At 44.6% G+C, this 15,504-nt stretch overlaps 5 protein-coding genes across 15 annotated transcripts in view; 3 read left to right on the forward strand and 2 right to left on the reverse strand.

Moving 5' to 3' along the window:
- The first annotated feature begins 58 nt into the window (after nucleotides 1–58).
- Nucleotides 59–4,515, forward strand: Set8 (SET domain containing 8). Of its 3 annotated transcripts, NM_169577.3 has the most exons (4): nucleotides 59–224; nucleotides 332–401; nucleotides 498–888; nucleotides 960–4,515. In NM_169577.3, exons 3-4 carry the CDS (start codon nucleotides 633–635, stop codon nucleotides 2,777–2,779), a joined length of 2,076 nt encoding a protein of 691 aa, NP_731900.1. In that variant the 5' UTR covers nucleotides 59–224; nucleotides 332–401; nucleotides 498–632; the 3' UTR covers nucleotides 2,780–4,515. The 3 variants fall into 3 exon arrangements, with proteins under 3 accessions (NP_731900.1, NP_650354.1, NP_001247100.1); NM_142097.4 differs by lacking the exon at nucleotides 332–401 and having other exon boundaries at nucleotides 960–3,713; NM_001260171.2 differs by lacking the exon at nucleotides 59–224 and having other exon boundaries at nucleotides 363–392; nucleotides 960–3,713.
- Nucleotides 4,212–10,710, reverse strand: Afti (Aftiphilin). Of its 4 annotated transcripts, NM_001370051.1 has the most exons (5): nucleotides 10,158–10,710; nucleotides 8,778–10,099; nucleotides 8,581–8,719; nucleotides 7,893–8,270; nucleotides 5,098–7,308 (listed from the first exon to the last, which is right to left on the reverse strand). In NM_001370051.1, the coding sequence occupies exons 1-5, from the start codon at nucleotides 10,300–10,302 to the stop codon at nucleotides 5,807–5,809; spliced, it is 3,486 nt and encodes a 1,161-aa protein (NP_001356916.1). In that variant the 5' UTR covers nucleotides 10,303–10,710; the 3' UTR covers nucleotides 5,098–5,806. The 4 variants fall into 4 exon arrangements, with proteins under 4 accessions (NP_001247102.1, NP_001356916.1, NP_001247101.1 ...); NM_001260173.2 differs by lacking the exon at nucleotides 7,893–8,270 and having other exon boundaries at nucleotides 4,212–7,308; NM_001260172.2 differs by lacking the exon at nucleotides 7,893–8,270.
- Nucleotides 10,711–10,967: 257 nt separating this feature from the next.
- Nucleotides 10,968–11,756, forward strand: ATPsynE (ATP synthase, subunit E). Of its 3 annotated transcripts, none has more exons than NM_001202292.1 (2): nucleotides 10,968–11,148; nucleotides 11,274–11,756. In NM_001202292.1, exon 2 carries the CDS (start codon nucleotides 11,312–11,314, stop codon nucleotides 11,555–11,557), a length of 246 nt encoding a protein of 81 aa, NP_001189221.1. In that variant the 5' UTR covers nucleotides 10,968–11,148; nucleotides 11,274–11,311; the 3' UTR covers nucleotides 11,558–11,756. The 3 variants fall into 3 exon arrangements, with proteins under 3 accessions (NP_001189221.1, NP_731903.1, NP_650356.1); NM_169579.2 differs by having other exon boundaries at nucleotides 11,089–11,204; NM_142099.3 differs by having other exon boundaries at nucleotides 11,089–11,148.
- A 315-nt stretch (nucleotides 11,757–12,071) lies between these two features.
- On the forward strand, nucleotides 12,072–13,629 carry spn-B (spindle B). Its single transcript, NM_057392.5, has 4 exons — nucleotides 12,072–12,286; nucleotides 12,347–12,508; nucleotides 12,570–12,913; nucleotides 12,967–13,629. The coding sequence occupies exons 1-4, from the start codon at nucleotides 12,232–12,234 to the stop codon at nucleotides 13,429–13,431; spliced, it is 1,026 nt and encodes a 341-aa protein (NP_476740.1). The 5' UTR covers nucleotides 12,072–12,231; the 3' UTR covers nucleotides 13,432–13,629.
- Nucleotides 13,434–15,504, reverse strand: part of NK7.1 — a 43,539-nt gene continuing 41,468 nt past the window's right edge. For 3 of the 4 annotated variants that reach the window (NM_142100.3, NM_001316524.1, NM_169580.3), the window contains one exon: nucleotides 14,161–15,102. In NM_142100.3, coding sequence (NP_650357.2) covers nucleotides 14,245–15,102 — 858 coding nt within the window. In that variant the 3' untranslated portion in view covers nucleotides 14,161–14,244. Of the gene's footprint in view, nucleotides 15,103–15,504 lie in introns of all 4 variants that reach the window. The other variant, NM_001260174.3, reaches the window with a different exon arrangement.

The following is a 15,504-nucleotide window of genomic DNA, read 5'->3' on the forward strand; positions in this document are numbered from 1 at the left end:
AAATATACTGAATTTGGTATTACAAAATGAGGCCGCATACACGAGAGGTGAAAGCAGATGCGCAATCTGGTAACACTAACCGACGCAAAAAAGAAAGAACCAAAAAAGTTTGCGGAAAAGTGCAACAATTAATTTCCCCCGCCATTGAAATGCTGCCATGCATAAAGTCGATCGCATCCGTTTAAAAATGCGCTTCTGCGTATGACGACAGTTTTCCGAGCGAGGTGCATTGCGGGGACTCACATTATTTTCCCTCTTTTTTTCCCTTCTTTTGGTCTTCTTCCTCTTTCGCTCGCTTCGCACAACAACAATAACGACTACGTTTTTTCAGTGGCGAAAACTGTACGCAAGAGGGGCGAGTAGAGGAGAAAAGTGCATGGCAGAGAGCGAGAGTAAGAGAGGTAGAAAAGGAGGAAAAAAAAACACACATGTAATGTGCAATTGTTTTATGAGTTCTACGTTAATTTTGTTGTTTGTTTTTTTTCGGTTACCTTCAGGTAATTGCAGTTTGGTTTTTCCGCGTGTGCGTGTGAGAGGTAAAACGCGTGTCCAGAAAAAAACGCGCCAACGCCAAAAAAAAACCCAAGTAACTACCGCCCACACAGCGATCACGCGCCCCCAACCCATTTTAAATGATAATGGTGCGAAGACGACAACGGCCCGCCAAGGAAGCCGCATCCTCATCCTCTGGTGGAGCTTCCTCGGGATCGGGAATTCCTGTTGACCAGGCACTGCCACTGAATGTGGCGGGAAATCTGCTGGAGGATCAGTATTTTGCCAGCCCCAAGCGGAAAGACTGCCGTTTGATGAAGGTCACTCAAAATGGCCAACTGCCGGAAGCCACAATGATGGCACACAACAAAGACAACAAAGCGGGTCGCACAATAGGTGAGTACGCTTCTCGTACTTTTTAGGTTAGCTGTGTTGGCTAAAATACCCCTTGTTTGTTATTTTTCAAGGAGTTCCCTTGGCCACGCGCTCACAAACTCGCACCATTGAGAACTTCTTCAAAGCCAATGCTGCCGCTAAGGATTCCCAAAAGACAATACACACAGAGGAGCAGTTGAATCTAGGAAATCAGGAACTGAAACTGGACGATGAGGAGCTAAATGGACAGATAAAACTAGATGACGAGGTGCTAAAGCTGGCAGACAAGCAGATAAATGAAAACCTTCCCTTTGCCGACGAAGTAGATGCCAAGGCAGAACAAAAGCTTATGGATGAGGAACTGCAGCAGGTGGTGGAGGAACTTCTGTTCGATGGCAGTTCCAGAGCGTCCTCCAATTCGCCCTTTTATCAGCATGATATGGATGTCATGCAGGAGATCCAGCAGACTCCAGAAATTCCACACATCAAAAAGGTCACAGAGCCGCTCGAGGGACTGGGCTCTCTGGCCGACTTCCAGACACATCGCTCTGCGCTGAGGGACAGCCACAGTTCCACGCACAGCAGCAGCACCGACAACATCTTCCTGCAGGAGCCGGTACTGACCCTGGACATTGATCGCACGCCCACCAAAGCCTCCAGCATAAAGATCAATCGGAGCTTCGAACTGGCCGGAGCCGTATTCTCATCACCTCCGTCGGTGCTAAACGCCTGTCTCAATGGACGCTTCAATCAAATAGTAAGCCTGAATGGACAAAAGGAGGCGCTGGACTTGCCGCACTTCGATTTGGATCAACATGACAGTAGTTCTTGCGACAGCGGAGTAGCCTGTGGTCTCACTGCCAATACAGAATCGCCAGCGGGGCAACCCCGACGCAGAAAACCAGCCACACCGCATCGCATCCTCTGCCCCTCGCCAATCAAAACGGCTTTGAAGGTAACTGGAGGGATTTGCAAGGTCGGATCTGCGGATCCATTGTCGCCGCGCAAGTCTCCTCGAAAACTGCCGACCACAACAGCAGCGGTGGCAGCCTGCAAGTCGCGTCGAAGACTGAACCAGCCAAAGCCACAAGCGCCTTACCAGCCACAGCTACAGAAACCACCGTCACAACAGCAGCAGCAGCAGCAGGATGATATCGTCGTGGTGCTAGACGACGACGATGATGAAGGAGATGACGAGGACGACGTTCGAGCCCTGATCAAGGCTGCCGAGGAGCGTGAAAACCAGAACAAAGCACCAGCCACAGCGAACAGCAACAAAGCAGGCATGAAAACGATGCTCAAGCCTGCGCCCGTGAAATCAAAGACCAAAAGCAAGGGGCCAACGAAGGGACAACCGCCGCTGCCCTTGGCTGCCACCAACGGCAATCGTGAGATGACGGACTTCTTCCCGGTGCGAAGGAGTGTGCGCAAGACTAAGACGGCCGTCAAGGAGGAATGGATGCGAGGCTTGGAGCAAGCAGTGCTGGAAGAGCGCTGCGATGGTCTCCAAGTACGCCACTTTATGGGCAAGGGAAGAGGCGTAGTCGCCGATCGGCCCTTTAAACGCAACGAATTTGTGGTTGAGTATGTGGGAGATCTCATATCTATAGGCGAAGCCGCGGAACGGGAGAAACGCTATGCGTTGGACGAGAATGCTGGGTGCTATATGTACTACTTCAAGCACAAGTCCCAGCAGTACTGCATCGATGCAACCGTTGACACCGGCAAGCTGGGGCGCCTCATCAATCACTCGCGGGCTGGTAACCTAATGACCAAAGTAGTACTTATCAAACAGCGGCCGCATCTCGTACTCCTGGCCAAGGACGACATCGAGCCGGGCGAGGAACTGACCTATGACTACGGGGACCGATCGAAGGAGTCACTATTGCACCATCCTTGGTTGGCCTTCTGAGGAAGAGCTCTCCAGGAGCTCGCGAAAGGGGTTGCGGTACAGCCTTAAAACGAAGACTATTTACCATGTTCAGGGCAGAGAATCTTTAAAATAATAAGACCTGGGCTAAACTGGTTTTTGGCTCGAGGGAATCTTTCTTAGCTTTTATACGTAGATTGCCTTGCCTTGAACCACTGCAAAATTGTTTTCAGACCTGTTTCCGTGTGATAAGTTGCCGGAATTTGATTCATTTACAAAGTTTCATTAAGCAAAATTATATCAATATTGCAAGCACTTATATTTTTGGTAAGACCAATTCAATCATTACGAATTCCGGCAATTTGGATCGGAATGGAGAGAGGCGTATTTGACACCGGTTCTGGGCAGCCCCGAGCTTAGATCTTATTTGAGGAAAAGTATATAAACTGTTAGTTCAAAATATCATAACGGATAGCGAAACCCACACGCCCCACACCCAAGGGTGGTTCCAGCCAGGGACGAAAAGTAATCAATGTAAATTCTAACAAGTTTGCCTCAGAAATAGGTCTAATGTCAATTTCGATCTTCGGCGTTACCAAAATAAGTTACAAATGAAGTTAATATTTCCCTTTGGGTCAGTGAAATAATCGAAATTATCAATTAAGAACAAATTTATCAAAAAGACCTAGACTATACAGATTGTAAATTGATATTAGACCCATGATCCCCAAAGCAAAATGCCTTTAAATTGTACGATTACGATTCAATCCCTATAAGACTCATTATCGATCCACCCGTGATCCAAGCAACCCCCCCCTCCCCCTCCCTCCTTACACAAACTCATGAGCATCTTTTTGGATTTGTTAGCGTTTCATTATGTTTAGAGCAAGGCTAAAGTTAAGGAGAGATAATAATGATAATAATAATAATAAAAACAACGCGCTTAAGCATTAAGGCATCTTAAGATAATTGAATGAAATCGAAAAACTGTTGACCATTTGAAAAGAGATGATGATGTTGATGAAGCCACGCATTCACATTGACAAGAATCGATTGTACACTATTTATATAGATATTTATATTAGATACATGTGTAATTTCTAACTATTACGTACTATTTACTGCCATAGAGCTATACACTCCCCCTCGCACCTGTCCCAAAAAAAAAAAAAAAACCCCTAGGAACTGACACTACTGAATTGTTGATTTAACCCATTGACACACTCATTAATTCTCGAGGCTTCTCCAGGAGAGTAGTGGCCTGCTGGACACCTAGTGCTTCGACTTACTGATAATCTCTCTACTTACACGCAGGTTTCAATCACACACTCAAGCAATTAAATGATAAATCACCCCGCCCCTGCCCCCGAAAATACGGCATCGTTAGTTAATCGACTTAGTTCAAATTTGTGTTGTCCCATTTGAACCAGATTTCTGTATTTTAAATGAATGCTCCAATATATTGAAGGATTTTGTTTTTTTAAATAGGTTTATTTTAATCAGCGCATATCTTTTAATTATACAATATGGTAAATATATTTTAATACGTTCTAGTACATAGGTAATTCATTTATTTAAAACCAAGCAGCAACCATCTATAATCATGTTCTTGTTTTTACCTTTTTTTTTCATTGACTTGGCAAAATGAAACAAAACAAATTGAAATCTATTTGTAATTTACATTTAAGCCTAAAAACATATGATTACATCAAACACTTAGTTTTAGTCGATAATTGTTTATAATTTTTCAGACACACACACACACAGACACATTCAACTTAAAGTGCGTAACATAAAGTAAAATAAATAAATGAAAACACATTAACACGAACAAAACAATAATCAAGAACTGGAGCGGATTGGGTTTCGTTTTCCAGCGATTACCTGGAGATCATCATGGCAACCAGTCACACTCATTTACACTTGGAATGCATGGGAGTTCTTCTATCAACTAACAAATCCTATTTCATATACAACACGTTAACTATGTTTGCTTGGTTAGTTCGCTTTCCTGTCGCTTGTTATAAGTACACAATATAGAAAAAATTCGCATCAGGCGGGTTGGGTTTTCATCCATGTGGTGGTGGTGGCCCGCAATCGCATTGGAGTATTTGTTATGGATATACAAAAGGGGAAGTTCGCCGCTAGTGGAATGCATTTGTAGGCTTTGCCGCAGGGATTAACTGATGATATTCCTCAGATAGGCGGAGTTTTCCGATTTAGGGTTCTAACTTTGGGGTTGATTAAAGCTAAAATCATCATGGAACTAATAGTTTTACATTTTTAAAAGTAATGCCGATTTTTTCCTTACTTGGGATACTTCCGAAATCCTTGTTATTAATTTGTATCTTTTCTTTTTTGGTCATCTATGATAAATCTTATGTTGTTATATTGATATGACCGCATAGAGATATTGCATGCTATCGGATGCATAAGCTTAAACCTTAAAATCTCGCAGGATTTCAGAAATATCCCTTAAATTACATAATTTCACTGGTGTGCGGTATTCTTTTTCGTTTTACTTTACAATTCTTCTAGAGTTTTTTGACTTATTTACCCAATAATTCGAATTCTAAAAGTATATCCGATCATTTAAATAATATTAGATAAAAACAAAGAATTTTTCAAGCATACTAACAGTTTTTTCGCTCTACAAAATATTATTTTTCAAAAGTATAATTTTTTTCGTCAAATTAAGTAAAACATAAATTTAGAATCAAACTATAGCACAAAATGGTTACTTGTTTGTTTCGTTCTAAATCCTGATTTTTACGCCTAAGACTACAACATGCATGCACAACAACAACAACAATTATGCCAACGACAAGGTTAACAACAACGACAACAACATGGAACACAGCTTGCCTCAAAACTACAATGTGTGACGGTTCGGATTATGGTGAATATCAGACGGATTCATAATACTGACTGGCTACCCGGGTGCGCGATCGATCCTTTCGCCTATGTGAGGATGGTGGCCTCGCCGCCACCCAGTGGGCGAGGAGCGCCCACATGCGGACGCTGCTGCTGCTGCTGGAGCCGCCCACCGCCCACCCTCAGCTTCTTGTGTCATTTCTTGCCACCGAAAGTGGGTTTCGGTAGCGCACCCATGAACGCACCAGCATTTGTGGGCAAGGCCGGTGCAACGAAGCTGAGATCGGGGATCAGGGAGATGCGTGGAGCCACCTTGGCGTTGCCGATTTGGAACTGCTGCCGCTGATGCTGCTGCTGGTAGGTGGCACCCACACCCAATCCTCCAGACACGGGTGCAGTCGAGAAGTCGTGCATGATGTGTATTTGCTGTGGAATGGCTGGCACATTGTTGTTATTGCTGCTGCTGGTGCTGCCCTTGGGCACTAGATTGCTATGAGGCTGTTGCTGCAGCTGCTGCTGCGCCTGGTACAAACTCAAGGGATTGTTGTAGAAATTAGCGCTCTGCCACGCACCGGAATTGAATTGTGGAGCCGGTCGTGCTGGCGGAGTACTGCTCACAAAATCCGACCAATCATCTTCTTTGGGAGCAGCTGGTTTCCTAGCGTTGCTGTTGACTATATTATTGTTGTTAGCAATTGCGTTTTGCTGATGATGCGGTTGCTGTTGGGTGACTGGAACAGAGACAAAGTCCGACCATTCATCGTCTTCTTGAGGCTGAGACTGAGCTGGCGTGGAAGGAGCTGGTTTCTTGGCCACCGAAGCGCTTATGGTGAGCGGTTTGGCCTGCGAGGAGAACAACTCCTCTATCCTGGCCATTTCCTCGGCATTTATGCTAGACAGAGCATTGTCGCCCCATTCAATAGTTGCAGCTGGCTTCTTTGCCAGCGGAATGGCTTGGGGCAGCAGAATAGCCGGACTAAGGATCATCTGTTCGCCAAAAGTGGGTGTATCAATTCGAGACCTTGGCGCCGGCATAGATTGAAAATCACTAAAGTCGTCATCTTCCGTCGTCTGTGGTGGCAACTGAAAGCTGCTGGCAGCTCCATTGCCACTCAGTTTGCTGGGCGAATCCAGACCAAATGGGGGTTTGTACTCCACGTCGCGATACTCCTTCTTCACCACCGTCTCATCGATGATAATGCCCGTCGCAGCCATCTCGTAGTCGAAATCAATGGGCGCTAGTGTGGTGGTCTTGGCCACCGCCGTATCCGATTTGGAGGGCGTATAGATATGGGTCTCCTTCAGCGGCACCGAATAGCTGGCCATCGAGCTGCCCACGATCTCCTCCTGAGCTGGCGCTGCGGCCGGAGGAGTGGTCCTCAAATCAAACTGCTCCGGCTCCGACCGCTGCTGATGCAGCTGCTCACCGCCGTTGAGTTTGTGGGCAGGGCTGTCTGCTGATAGAGTAGTCGGTAGCGTCGCTGCTGCTGCAGCAACAGCTGCTGCTGATGCCGCTGCTGTGGATTCAATATGGTTCGATTCGGGGCTGGGGACTGCAGTTGGCTGGTGGCTATGACTCGGTCGCTCTTCGCCGTCGGAATTGCTGGCGGAACAGGAGCCGGTGGAGCCTTCCCCATGAGACGGGCCAGTCCGCGTTTCAGTTTGGCTCGCCGTTGTTGCGGCGGCGTTTTCCAATCCTGTGCGAAGGAAAGAAAACAATTACTTGGCTGTCATGAATGAAAACTATGAGATAAACAAAGATAATTAATTAGTTATTCGGCTATAATCATCTGTTATGTTGCAGATAACTAAAAAAACACTGTGCTTATGAAAGATATGGAATGGATATGGATACTAATCTTGCATTAATCATTTTATTTTACTAGATACATTGTATCTTTTATAGAATCAAAGAAATCAGAAAATGGTTACATTTCAAGCATTACTTTTAGTTACCAGATTTAGCAACACATCAGATGATGGCTTAGTTTAGAGACAATATTTAGGTATTAGTATGATCAACTGTATCTAGCTAAGTAAAATGTGAAAATGAAGGGAACTCTTGGGCGGGCTTCAACTACTTGTGCTAGAACTGAGCTGGCTGAGATTGGATGCGTTGTGCCAAAGTAACAAGAACTGGGGGAACTGTGGATCGGTAGGACGGTACGGGTAGATAGAGAGATAGAGCTGAGAAGTATATAGAGAATCGAAACTGAACTGAACGAACCAAAAAAGAGTGGAGATTCAACTACAACACACGCACAGAGCCAACGAAACTTACTAAAATCCAGCAAGGCGTCGTGAGCAGTGAGGTTTGTGTTAATTGTTATTGTCATTGTTGCAGTATTTTTTGCATGATTGTTGTTAAGATTGTTGGGATTGTTATTATCGTTATTATTGTTGTTGCAGATGGTGGCAAAATGTGTGAGTGATGGAGAGTGGTGCAAATCGATTGTCAAATTGTGATCGTTATGGGTCATCAAATCCATCACAGGTGGCATACAATCCAGTTGATCAACGGGTGCAGCAACGTCGTTATCACCATTATCGTTGTTGTTATTGGTGTGGGAGTTAGAGGTAACAAGATTTATTTTATCAGCATTAGCCACCACCGTTAGTTGGTCTAGTTGTTCCAATTGTAATGTCTGTACATGTGATTCTAAATACAATTTATCGTAAGGATAAACTTTTTGATTGTTTGTTGAGATAGTTAGAAGTAATGTGGTCACAAGGAAAAACAAGGCAAACGAAAATCAATAAGAATATATAGAAAGGAGCAGCCAATCGAACGGCAGGCCAATCCGGGAAGCGTGTGTCAATAGGATCGGGAAATAGGCAACGAAAAGCGTTTGAAAGTAAAGCGAGCGTTAGGCGATAGGGTGGCAATTTCTCGATTTACGAAACTTGTGTAGCGGTTAATTTGCGGCAACTAAGTGGAGCAATCTCGCAGAGACTCTAAGGACACTCACCCTGGTAGCTGGTGGAATTGGAAATGGGCTCCAGGCTGCTTGCGGCGCCGGTTGATTGAGGTTTCAGCGGCTTCAGCGGATCAAAGCTCAGGTTGGCAGCAAAACGTGGCATCGATGAGTTCCACTTGTCGCCGAAGAGCTGGAAGTTTATGAATTTCAGTTATTTGAAATACATTTTGAAGCCCTATCTAACTTACTATATTCCTTGAATCGATGCCCAGCGATCGAACAAGGGCGTGTCTCATTTCCGAGCTGCTCCATTGGTAATCAAGGGCTTGGGCATGCTCTATGGCACCAAAATTGAATCGCTGGCACTGAGCCAAAGGCCTGCGATTGTCCATACTTTTGCTGTCCAGTTCCGTTGGTTGTGGAAACATCATATCAAGGACTGGCTTAACCCTTTCATCTATGCTCAGATGGACAGCAGCTGGCGGCGGTGGCGGAGGTACAGAAACAGGAGTCACTACGGGCGCGGCGAAGTCGCCAAAATCATCGTCGTCTTCGCTTTGACCGTGGTTTCCATTCGCAGGAGTGGCAAACTCCTGAAAATCATCGAAGCCATCATCGGTCTCTGCAGGAGGTAACTTAGAGGATTCTTCTGTGCTAGGAGCCGTCTTAACCTCTAGAGGTTGAGATTCCGTTCGGGAATTGATTGCTAAGGAAGGTGTCTCAAAGGCAGACGTTGAATTCTCCGTGATTTCTAGTTGGGGTTCTGCTGCTGAGAAATCCGCAAAGTCACCGAAGTCATCATCATCTTCTTGCTCTTGCATTTCGGGAACAATTTCTTTGTGTACTAAGTCTTTTGGCGTCGCATCAAGATTTGTAAATGAATATGTATCACTATTTGCTGGTTCACCCCATTGGTGAGGGGATTCCTCCTGATTTGGAGGATTTGATAAGCCACGGCTTTGATTTTCCATAGGCTTTTCTAAGGTATTTGAACTTTCCTCCTGGGCTTCCAAACTTCTAAAGCTTTCTTCTGGCTGGGAGGTATTCTCTACGTATTCTCCTTTCCCTGTATCCACATTCTCCTCCGAAAAGCCTTCTCCATATGGTAGGGTTGGAGTGGCCAATACCTCTATGGCAAAGAAATCCACAGCTCCCTCGCGTATAAATAGTTCTTTGGGCTTCTTTGGCGAGCACTCCTCGTCGCTGTCATCGGACACATCCTCCAGCGTGACTTGGTGGCTGAGGATATGGGCTTTGGTTGTTTGCATAGCCGGCGGAGCAACTGCACTAGTCTCCGCAACCGGTGAGAGTGTGGAGGCGGCAGAAACGCTTTCCGTGGAATAGAGACTTAGACTGTCCAACTTAAGGGAGGGCACATGCTCCTCCAGTTCCTCATCATCCAGTTCCAAGCTCAACGGAGGCGGCGTCGGCGGTGCTGTTTCCTCGAAAACATCGTAATCCATCTTCTGTTTCACCTGGTAATTAAATGCCTCGACGGTTTGTTTGTCTTCCAGCAAATCAGGTGGCTTTTCTCGAAATTCCTCCACGGGATCTGGTGGTGGAGGGGGTTCTAAAAAGCGAGAATTAACTGAGTATCACTTTGAGATTCGATAAATATCTAAGCTTGCCTTTCGAGCTGCTGACTAAGCCAAAATCTGAGTATTCGTCACCCTCGTCCAAATGGATGGTGGATTGTAAACCGGAATCGTCGTCTTCCTCACCAAAATCGATGGGCGGGGGGGTGCTGCAGAGCAGCGGTGGTACATTCACCATAATGCCAGCTGCAAAATTCAGTAAAAGGATCCCCTAAAATTCACTTCCTGCTTCAAGAAGAACAACAAAAACGCTGGGAACGGTTCGATCTTCTATCTCTCTCGCTCCACTTTATCACTGTGTGTGTGGTGTGTATGTGTGACGCAGGTGTGGAGGGCCTGCAAGTGTGTGTGTGTGTGTTAGCCACTCAAGGTCTGTGTTGGAATTTTCTTGTTTGCATTTAACACGCGTCAATTTTGTTGTGTCTCTGTATTATGTCTAATTGTCGCCTTATTGGTGGCTCTAAAAACAGATTTGCCGAATTTGCAAGTCGCGTTTTATCTGCAATTAGCCATGTTTTCCAGAAAACAATACTTTTTCCTCTGCCCACAGTGTGAACGTTTAACTTTTGGCCAACCGACAGTGCTGAAAAACGTTGCGCAACATTGATAACATACAAAATTTGAATCTTATCTTTTTCAATTCCCATTTTCGATTTAAATCATTATCCATAGTTCAGATAGAATAGTTATATTAGTTATATTTCTATAATAGATTTTTATTCTTTCCAATTCTTTTACCGTTAAAATTGTATTTGAAAATTATTAGTAACAAGAGTAAAATATACATGAAAGTCTAGGCTGCAGTATGTAATACGTCAAATTTTGTTGGGACACTAAACAACAAATAGTCGTCATAAAGGCTTCTTTTAAATTGTTATGATATTTTCCACAATTTCTGCATACTTTTTTAAGCTTGCTGGCAACGCCGCCACCGTACCAATACAACTATCGATAGCCGCCTGTCAGTTTTGACAGCTGTTTTAAGGTTATACTGCGCTGCCGTTGCAATCGCTCCACCAATTTGGTAATTTTGCTTATTTAACATCAAATATTGCATAAAACTAGGAAAACCAGGAATCTGTAAAGTGGAGCGAGACGGGGAACGCTATTAAGGAAGTCGGATAACTAAAGTACATCCTTTTCTTGCAGTTCACGGTCGGACAATTACATAACTTGAAGAAGAAACCATGTCGCAGGCTCCCGTTCGCGTTTCCCCGCTGATCAAGTTCGGCAGATGGTCCCTGCTCCTGGTGGGCATTGCCTACGGCGCCGCCCACCAGAGCCGCCTGTCCAAGAAGGAGGAGAAGTTGCGCGAGATCGAGGCACAGCAGAAGGCCGTCCGTGATGCCAAGCTCGCCGAGGAGAAGAAGCGCAGCGCAGAGGCTGAGGCCCGTGCCTTGGCTGAGCTTTCGAAGCCCACTCCCAAGCACTAGGATCCTTCAGGATGCAACATCCGCAGTTCCCTTAGCTTAAAAACATTGAAAAACCACAACATTTACACACGAAGTTCGCCCAAAAGGAGGAGCATCATCGATAGTGGAGCCACCATCTATCGATCACTGACTATCGTTTTTGTGTTTTCCTCTGATGCTTGTGCAAAAAACAGAATGTTCGAAATTAAATGATTGAAACAAAACCATTATGTAAATACTCTCAAGTGTTTCGTGTTTGTGATTAAGTGGTGTTCACTGGAAATATATTTATATTAGCATAGTGTTTGGATAGGAGAGGATTGAGAGAATTTGAGAGGGTTTGAGCTCCAAATTTGACTAGGAAGTACATATAAATATTTTTGCAAATTGATTATCAATAATTTTCCTAAATTTTGTTTTAAATCTTTTTTGATAAACAACAACTGATAGTTTACCTTATTGGATGCCCACTGTAGTTGCCAGCTGATTGGCCCACTTAAGATATTGGCGCCAACAGCTGATTTCAACCGGCGTTTATTTACACTTTCAATTCGCTCGCAAGTCGTCGCATGGCTCGGCTGTTTGATCAATAATCCCCCGGAATACTTCCAATTCCGGAGGTGTTGAGACACCTTTCGTGTTTCGGGGAGCCATTATATCACGCAATCCCATCGAGGACATGCCATCGCATCGCGATGACAAACTTTCTGGATCAATTGCCCAAGCATATCAGAGAAATCGCCGAGCAGGGTAAGAGTTTTGGGGTTCCAACAACTTTATTCAAGAGCCAACTAAATTCCTGTACTCCAGTTAATGTTCTCGCACCGGAGGAGGTGCTGACAACTCCCAAGGTGCGATTCCTGGACACCCGCCAGCAATCGCTGCACACAATCGTGCGAAAATGCACTCCGGATGATGTTAGGGTGCTCAAGGATGCGGCAGCCAAGTGGCTGGCAGAGATGCCCCAGTCAGGTGATTCTCAGACTAATGTATAAGTAGCCTCTTGTGTTTAGTTTGCCACTATTTATTACAGCGGATTCCCTCTTCAAGCCGCTTGTCAATGTTAGATGGTCGCGGGTGTCGTTTGGATGTTCCGCTTTAGATCGCTGCACGGGCGGGGGAGTGGTCACTCGTGGAATTACAGAGCTATGTGGAGCAGCCGGCGTGGGCAAGACCCAGTTGCTTCTTCAGCTATCCCTTTGTGTCCAGCTACCCCGTGAGTTGGGTGGCTTGGGCAAAGGCGTGGCCTACATATGCACGGAGAGTTCCTTTCCGGCGAGAAGATTGCTGCAGATGAGCAAAGCCTGCGAGAAGAGGCATCCCGAAATGGAGCTGAATTTTCTGGGAAACATCTTTGTGGAAAATCACATTGAGGCAGTGAGTCGACAAACCAATTTGTAGCCATATGCTTATTTAATATTAATCCAAAGGAACCTCTCCTGGCGTGCGTTATAAACCGCATTCCGCGACTGATGCAACAACATGGCATTGGCCTGATCATTATTGATTCTGTGGCCGCCATATTCCGGCTGTATAATGATTATCTGGAACGAGCGAGACATATGCGTCGACTGGCAGACGCTCTGCTCAGCTACGCGGATAAGTACAACTGTGCCGTGGTCTGTGTGAATCAGGTGGCCACCAGGGACGGTCAGGATGAGATTCCCTGCTTGGGATTGCAGTGGGCGCACCTAGGACGCACTAGACTGCGTGTTTCCCGGGTGCCCAAGCAGCATCGCATGGGTGATCAACTGATAACGGTGCGCAAACTGGAAATACTTTACTCACCAGAGACTCCCAATGATTTCGCCGAGTTTCTTATCACCGCAGAAGGTGTGGTCAATGTTCCAGAGCCATCTGTTCCCAGCCCACCCGCCAAAATGCGTCGACTGTGATTGATTGAATTTATTCTGTTTATTTTGTTATCGTTTAATTTGTTGAATTTAAAATGTGTAACGGCGGAGCGTTCAATTAGCCATACGATTGTCTTATACTCCTGTTAAATTCAGCGGAATATTTTAGGGTTTAATAATTTAAATTTACTTAGTTGCCAATCAGGTTTAGGTATCATTAAAATATATAAAAACAAATTTAGAAAACATGCTTTTCTTATTTCTTTTCAGGAACAAAAGGTTTTCTGATGACCTGATTAACACGATAACGCAATCTTGTTTCAATTTTTTTTTTAAATAAATGTAAAGTTCCGATAAATTTAACCCGAGTTTAAGCCATTTTCCGGGCATAATCATCTTATTTGTTGCCTTAATTCCTTTTTTGTACAAACACTCAATAAATATGTTTCATTCAATTGCAATTTACAGGGTAGCAGAGCTTACAGGCCTACATACATAGTATAGTTCATAGTTCAAGTAGTAAAATCAATTTTGTAATCGCCTCGTATACATTATCACATGAAATTCTCAAAAGTTCAGATTACAATTTGCCATAGTTTACGCGGACATTTAAATGCGACATTTACAAAAGCCTAGCCTTAGCGTTTAAGTATATTAAATAAATAAAATACAAGCCTAAAGGTGAACGGATTACGCGACAATTAAATTACAATTAAGTAATACAACTATGGGGGTTTTCTTTCTGTTTAGTTTTATTTTTGTTTTTCTTTTGTTTATTGGGATAGTTTATCCTCTTTGTGGATGAGCAATATTCGACTTTTTGGCACAAGTTAATTTGACTGTGGTTTCTTCTGTTTAAATCTCCCGCATGGCGACATCCTGATCCTGGGAATCGTGAGCTTCTATGGAATCGCCATGCTCGCTGGAGGACACCTCCTCCTCCTCCTCCTCTTCCTCGCCGTCTCCATCGCCTTCGCCCTCCGATGAGGAACTTTCGGTTTTGACCCTCTTTTCCGGCTGCATTTGTTTGTTGGCCATGGCCAAGGCAATGGAAATTTTACTCGCGGCCAATTTGCTTTCAAAATCCATTTCCGTTAGCTGGCCATTTTGAATTGCCGCCCTTTGGAGACTTAACTGCAGTTCCCTGTGCTGCGGAGACTCCTCTCGTTTTATGTCCAATTTCTCGGTTTGTTCGAGTGGAGCGGCTGGTTCTACAGTTAAAGGTATGGCATGCTGATGCAAACGCTGGTGTAGCAATTGATTTTCATTACTATTATTTGGCCTTTTTTCGACTGCGGGCTTTTGATCGCTGCTCTCCAATTCTGCACTTCGATGTGCTTGATTAGCCGTTTTAACTGTCTTTTCCAGCAGCGCATTTAACTGCTTTTTAATCTTGGTGGTACTCTGTTTGGCGGGCACTTTTCCCTCGCTGTTATTAACATTGTTGTTTAACGTATTGTTGTTGTTATTGTTACTGCCGCGATTTGGAGACTTTGGAGATTTCTTGATCTCCGCAATGGTGGCGGCATTGCCAACAGTGGGTGAAGTCGCATTGCTGGATCTCTTGTCGGTCGGCTCTCCACTTGGCGTTGTTGTTGCGGTGCCTGTTGCTCCTGGCTTCGCATTCGAGGATTTGTGCTCCGCCGCCTCGTTATTTGTGACATTGTCCTGTTTCTTCCACTTGGTGCGCCGGTTTTGGAACCAGATCTTTACCTGCAAAAACAGTAGAACATGGATTGGGTTAGTTAAGGGGTATAGGAATGCATTCTTTTGGAAAGGCAGCACCTTGTGCCTGAAGAATTCGCGAAGTTGTAACGTATATATTCTAGCAAATTTTTCCTGAAATGAAATTCGTTGCTGCGGAGATACGAATTACAATATTTTTTTTTAAATCAGCAATAAATATGTAAGTATTAAAGCCGAGATTAATATTGCCAACGGTTGTTTCCAGGTTAATACATGAAATGCCGCTCGAAAATGTGACCCCAAAATGGCTGAGCCAAAGCCAGTTCACAGCCGCATAATTACGAATGTTTATGCCCCATTTGGCCTTATTAGTGGGCGCATAACAAATAACTCGAGAGCTGTGTATCCTAACGTTCGAAATTATTTGAA

Source organism: Drosophila melanogaster, chromosome 3R (genome assembly GCF_000001215.4).
Source record: "Drosophila melanogaster chromosome 3R".
Classification (NCBI taxonomy): domain Eukaryota; kingdom Metazoa; phylum Arthropoda; class Insecta; order Diptera; family Drosophilidae; genus Drosophila; species Drosophila melanogaster.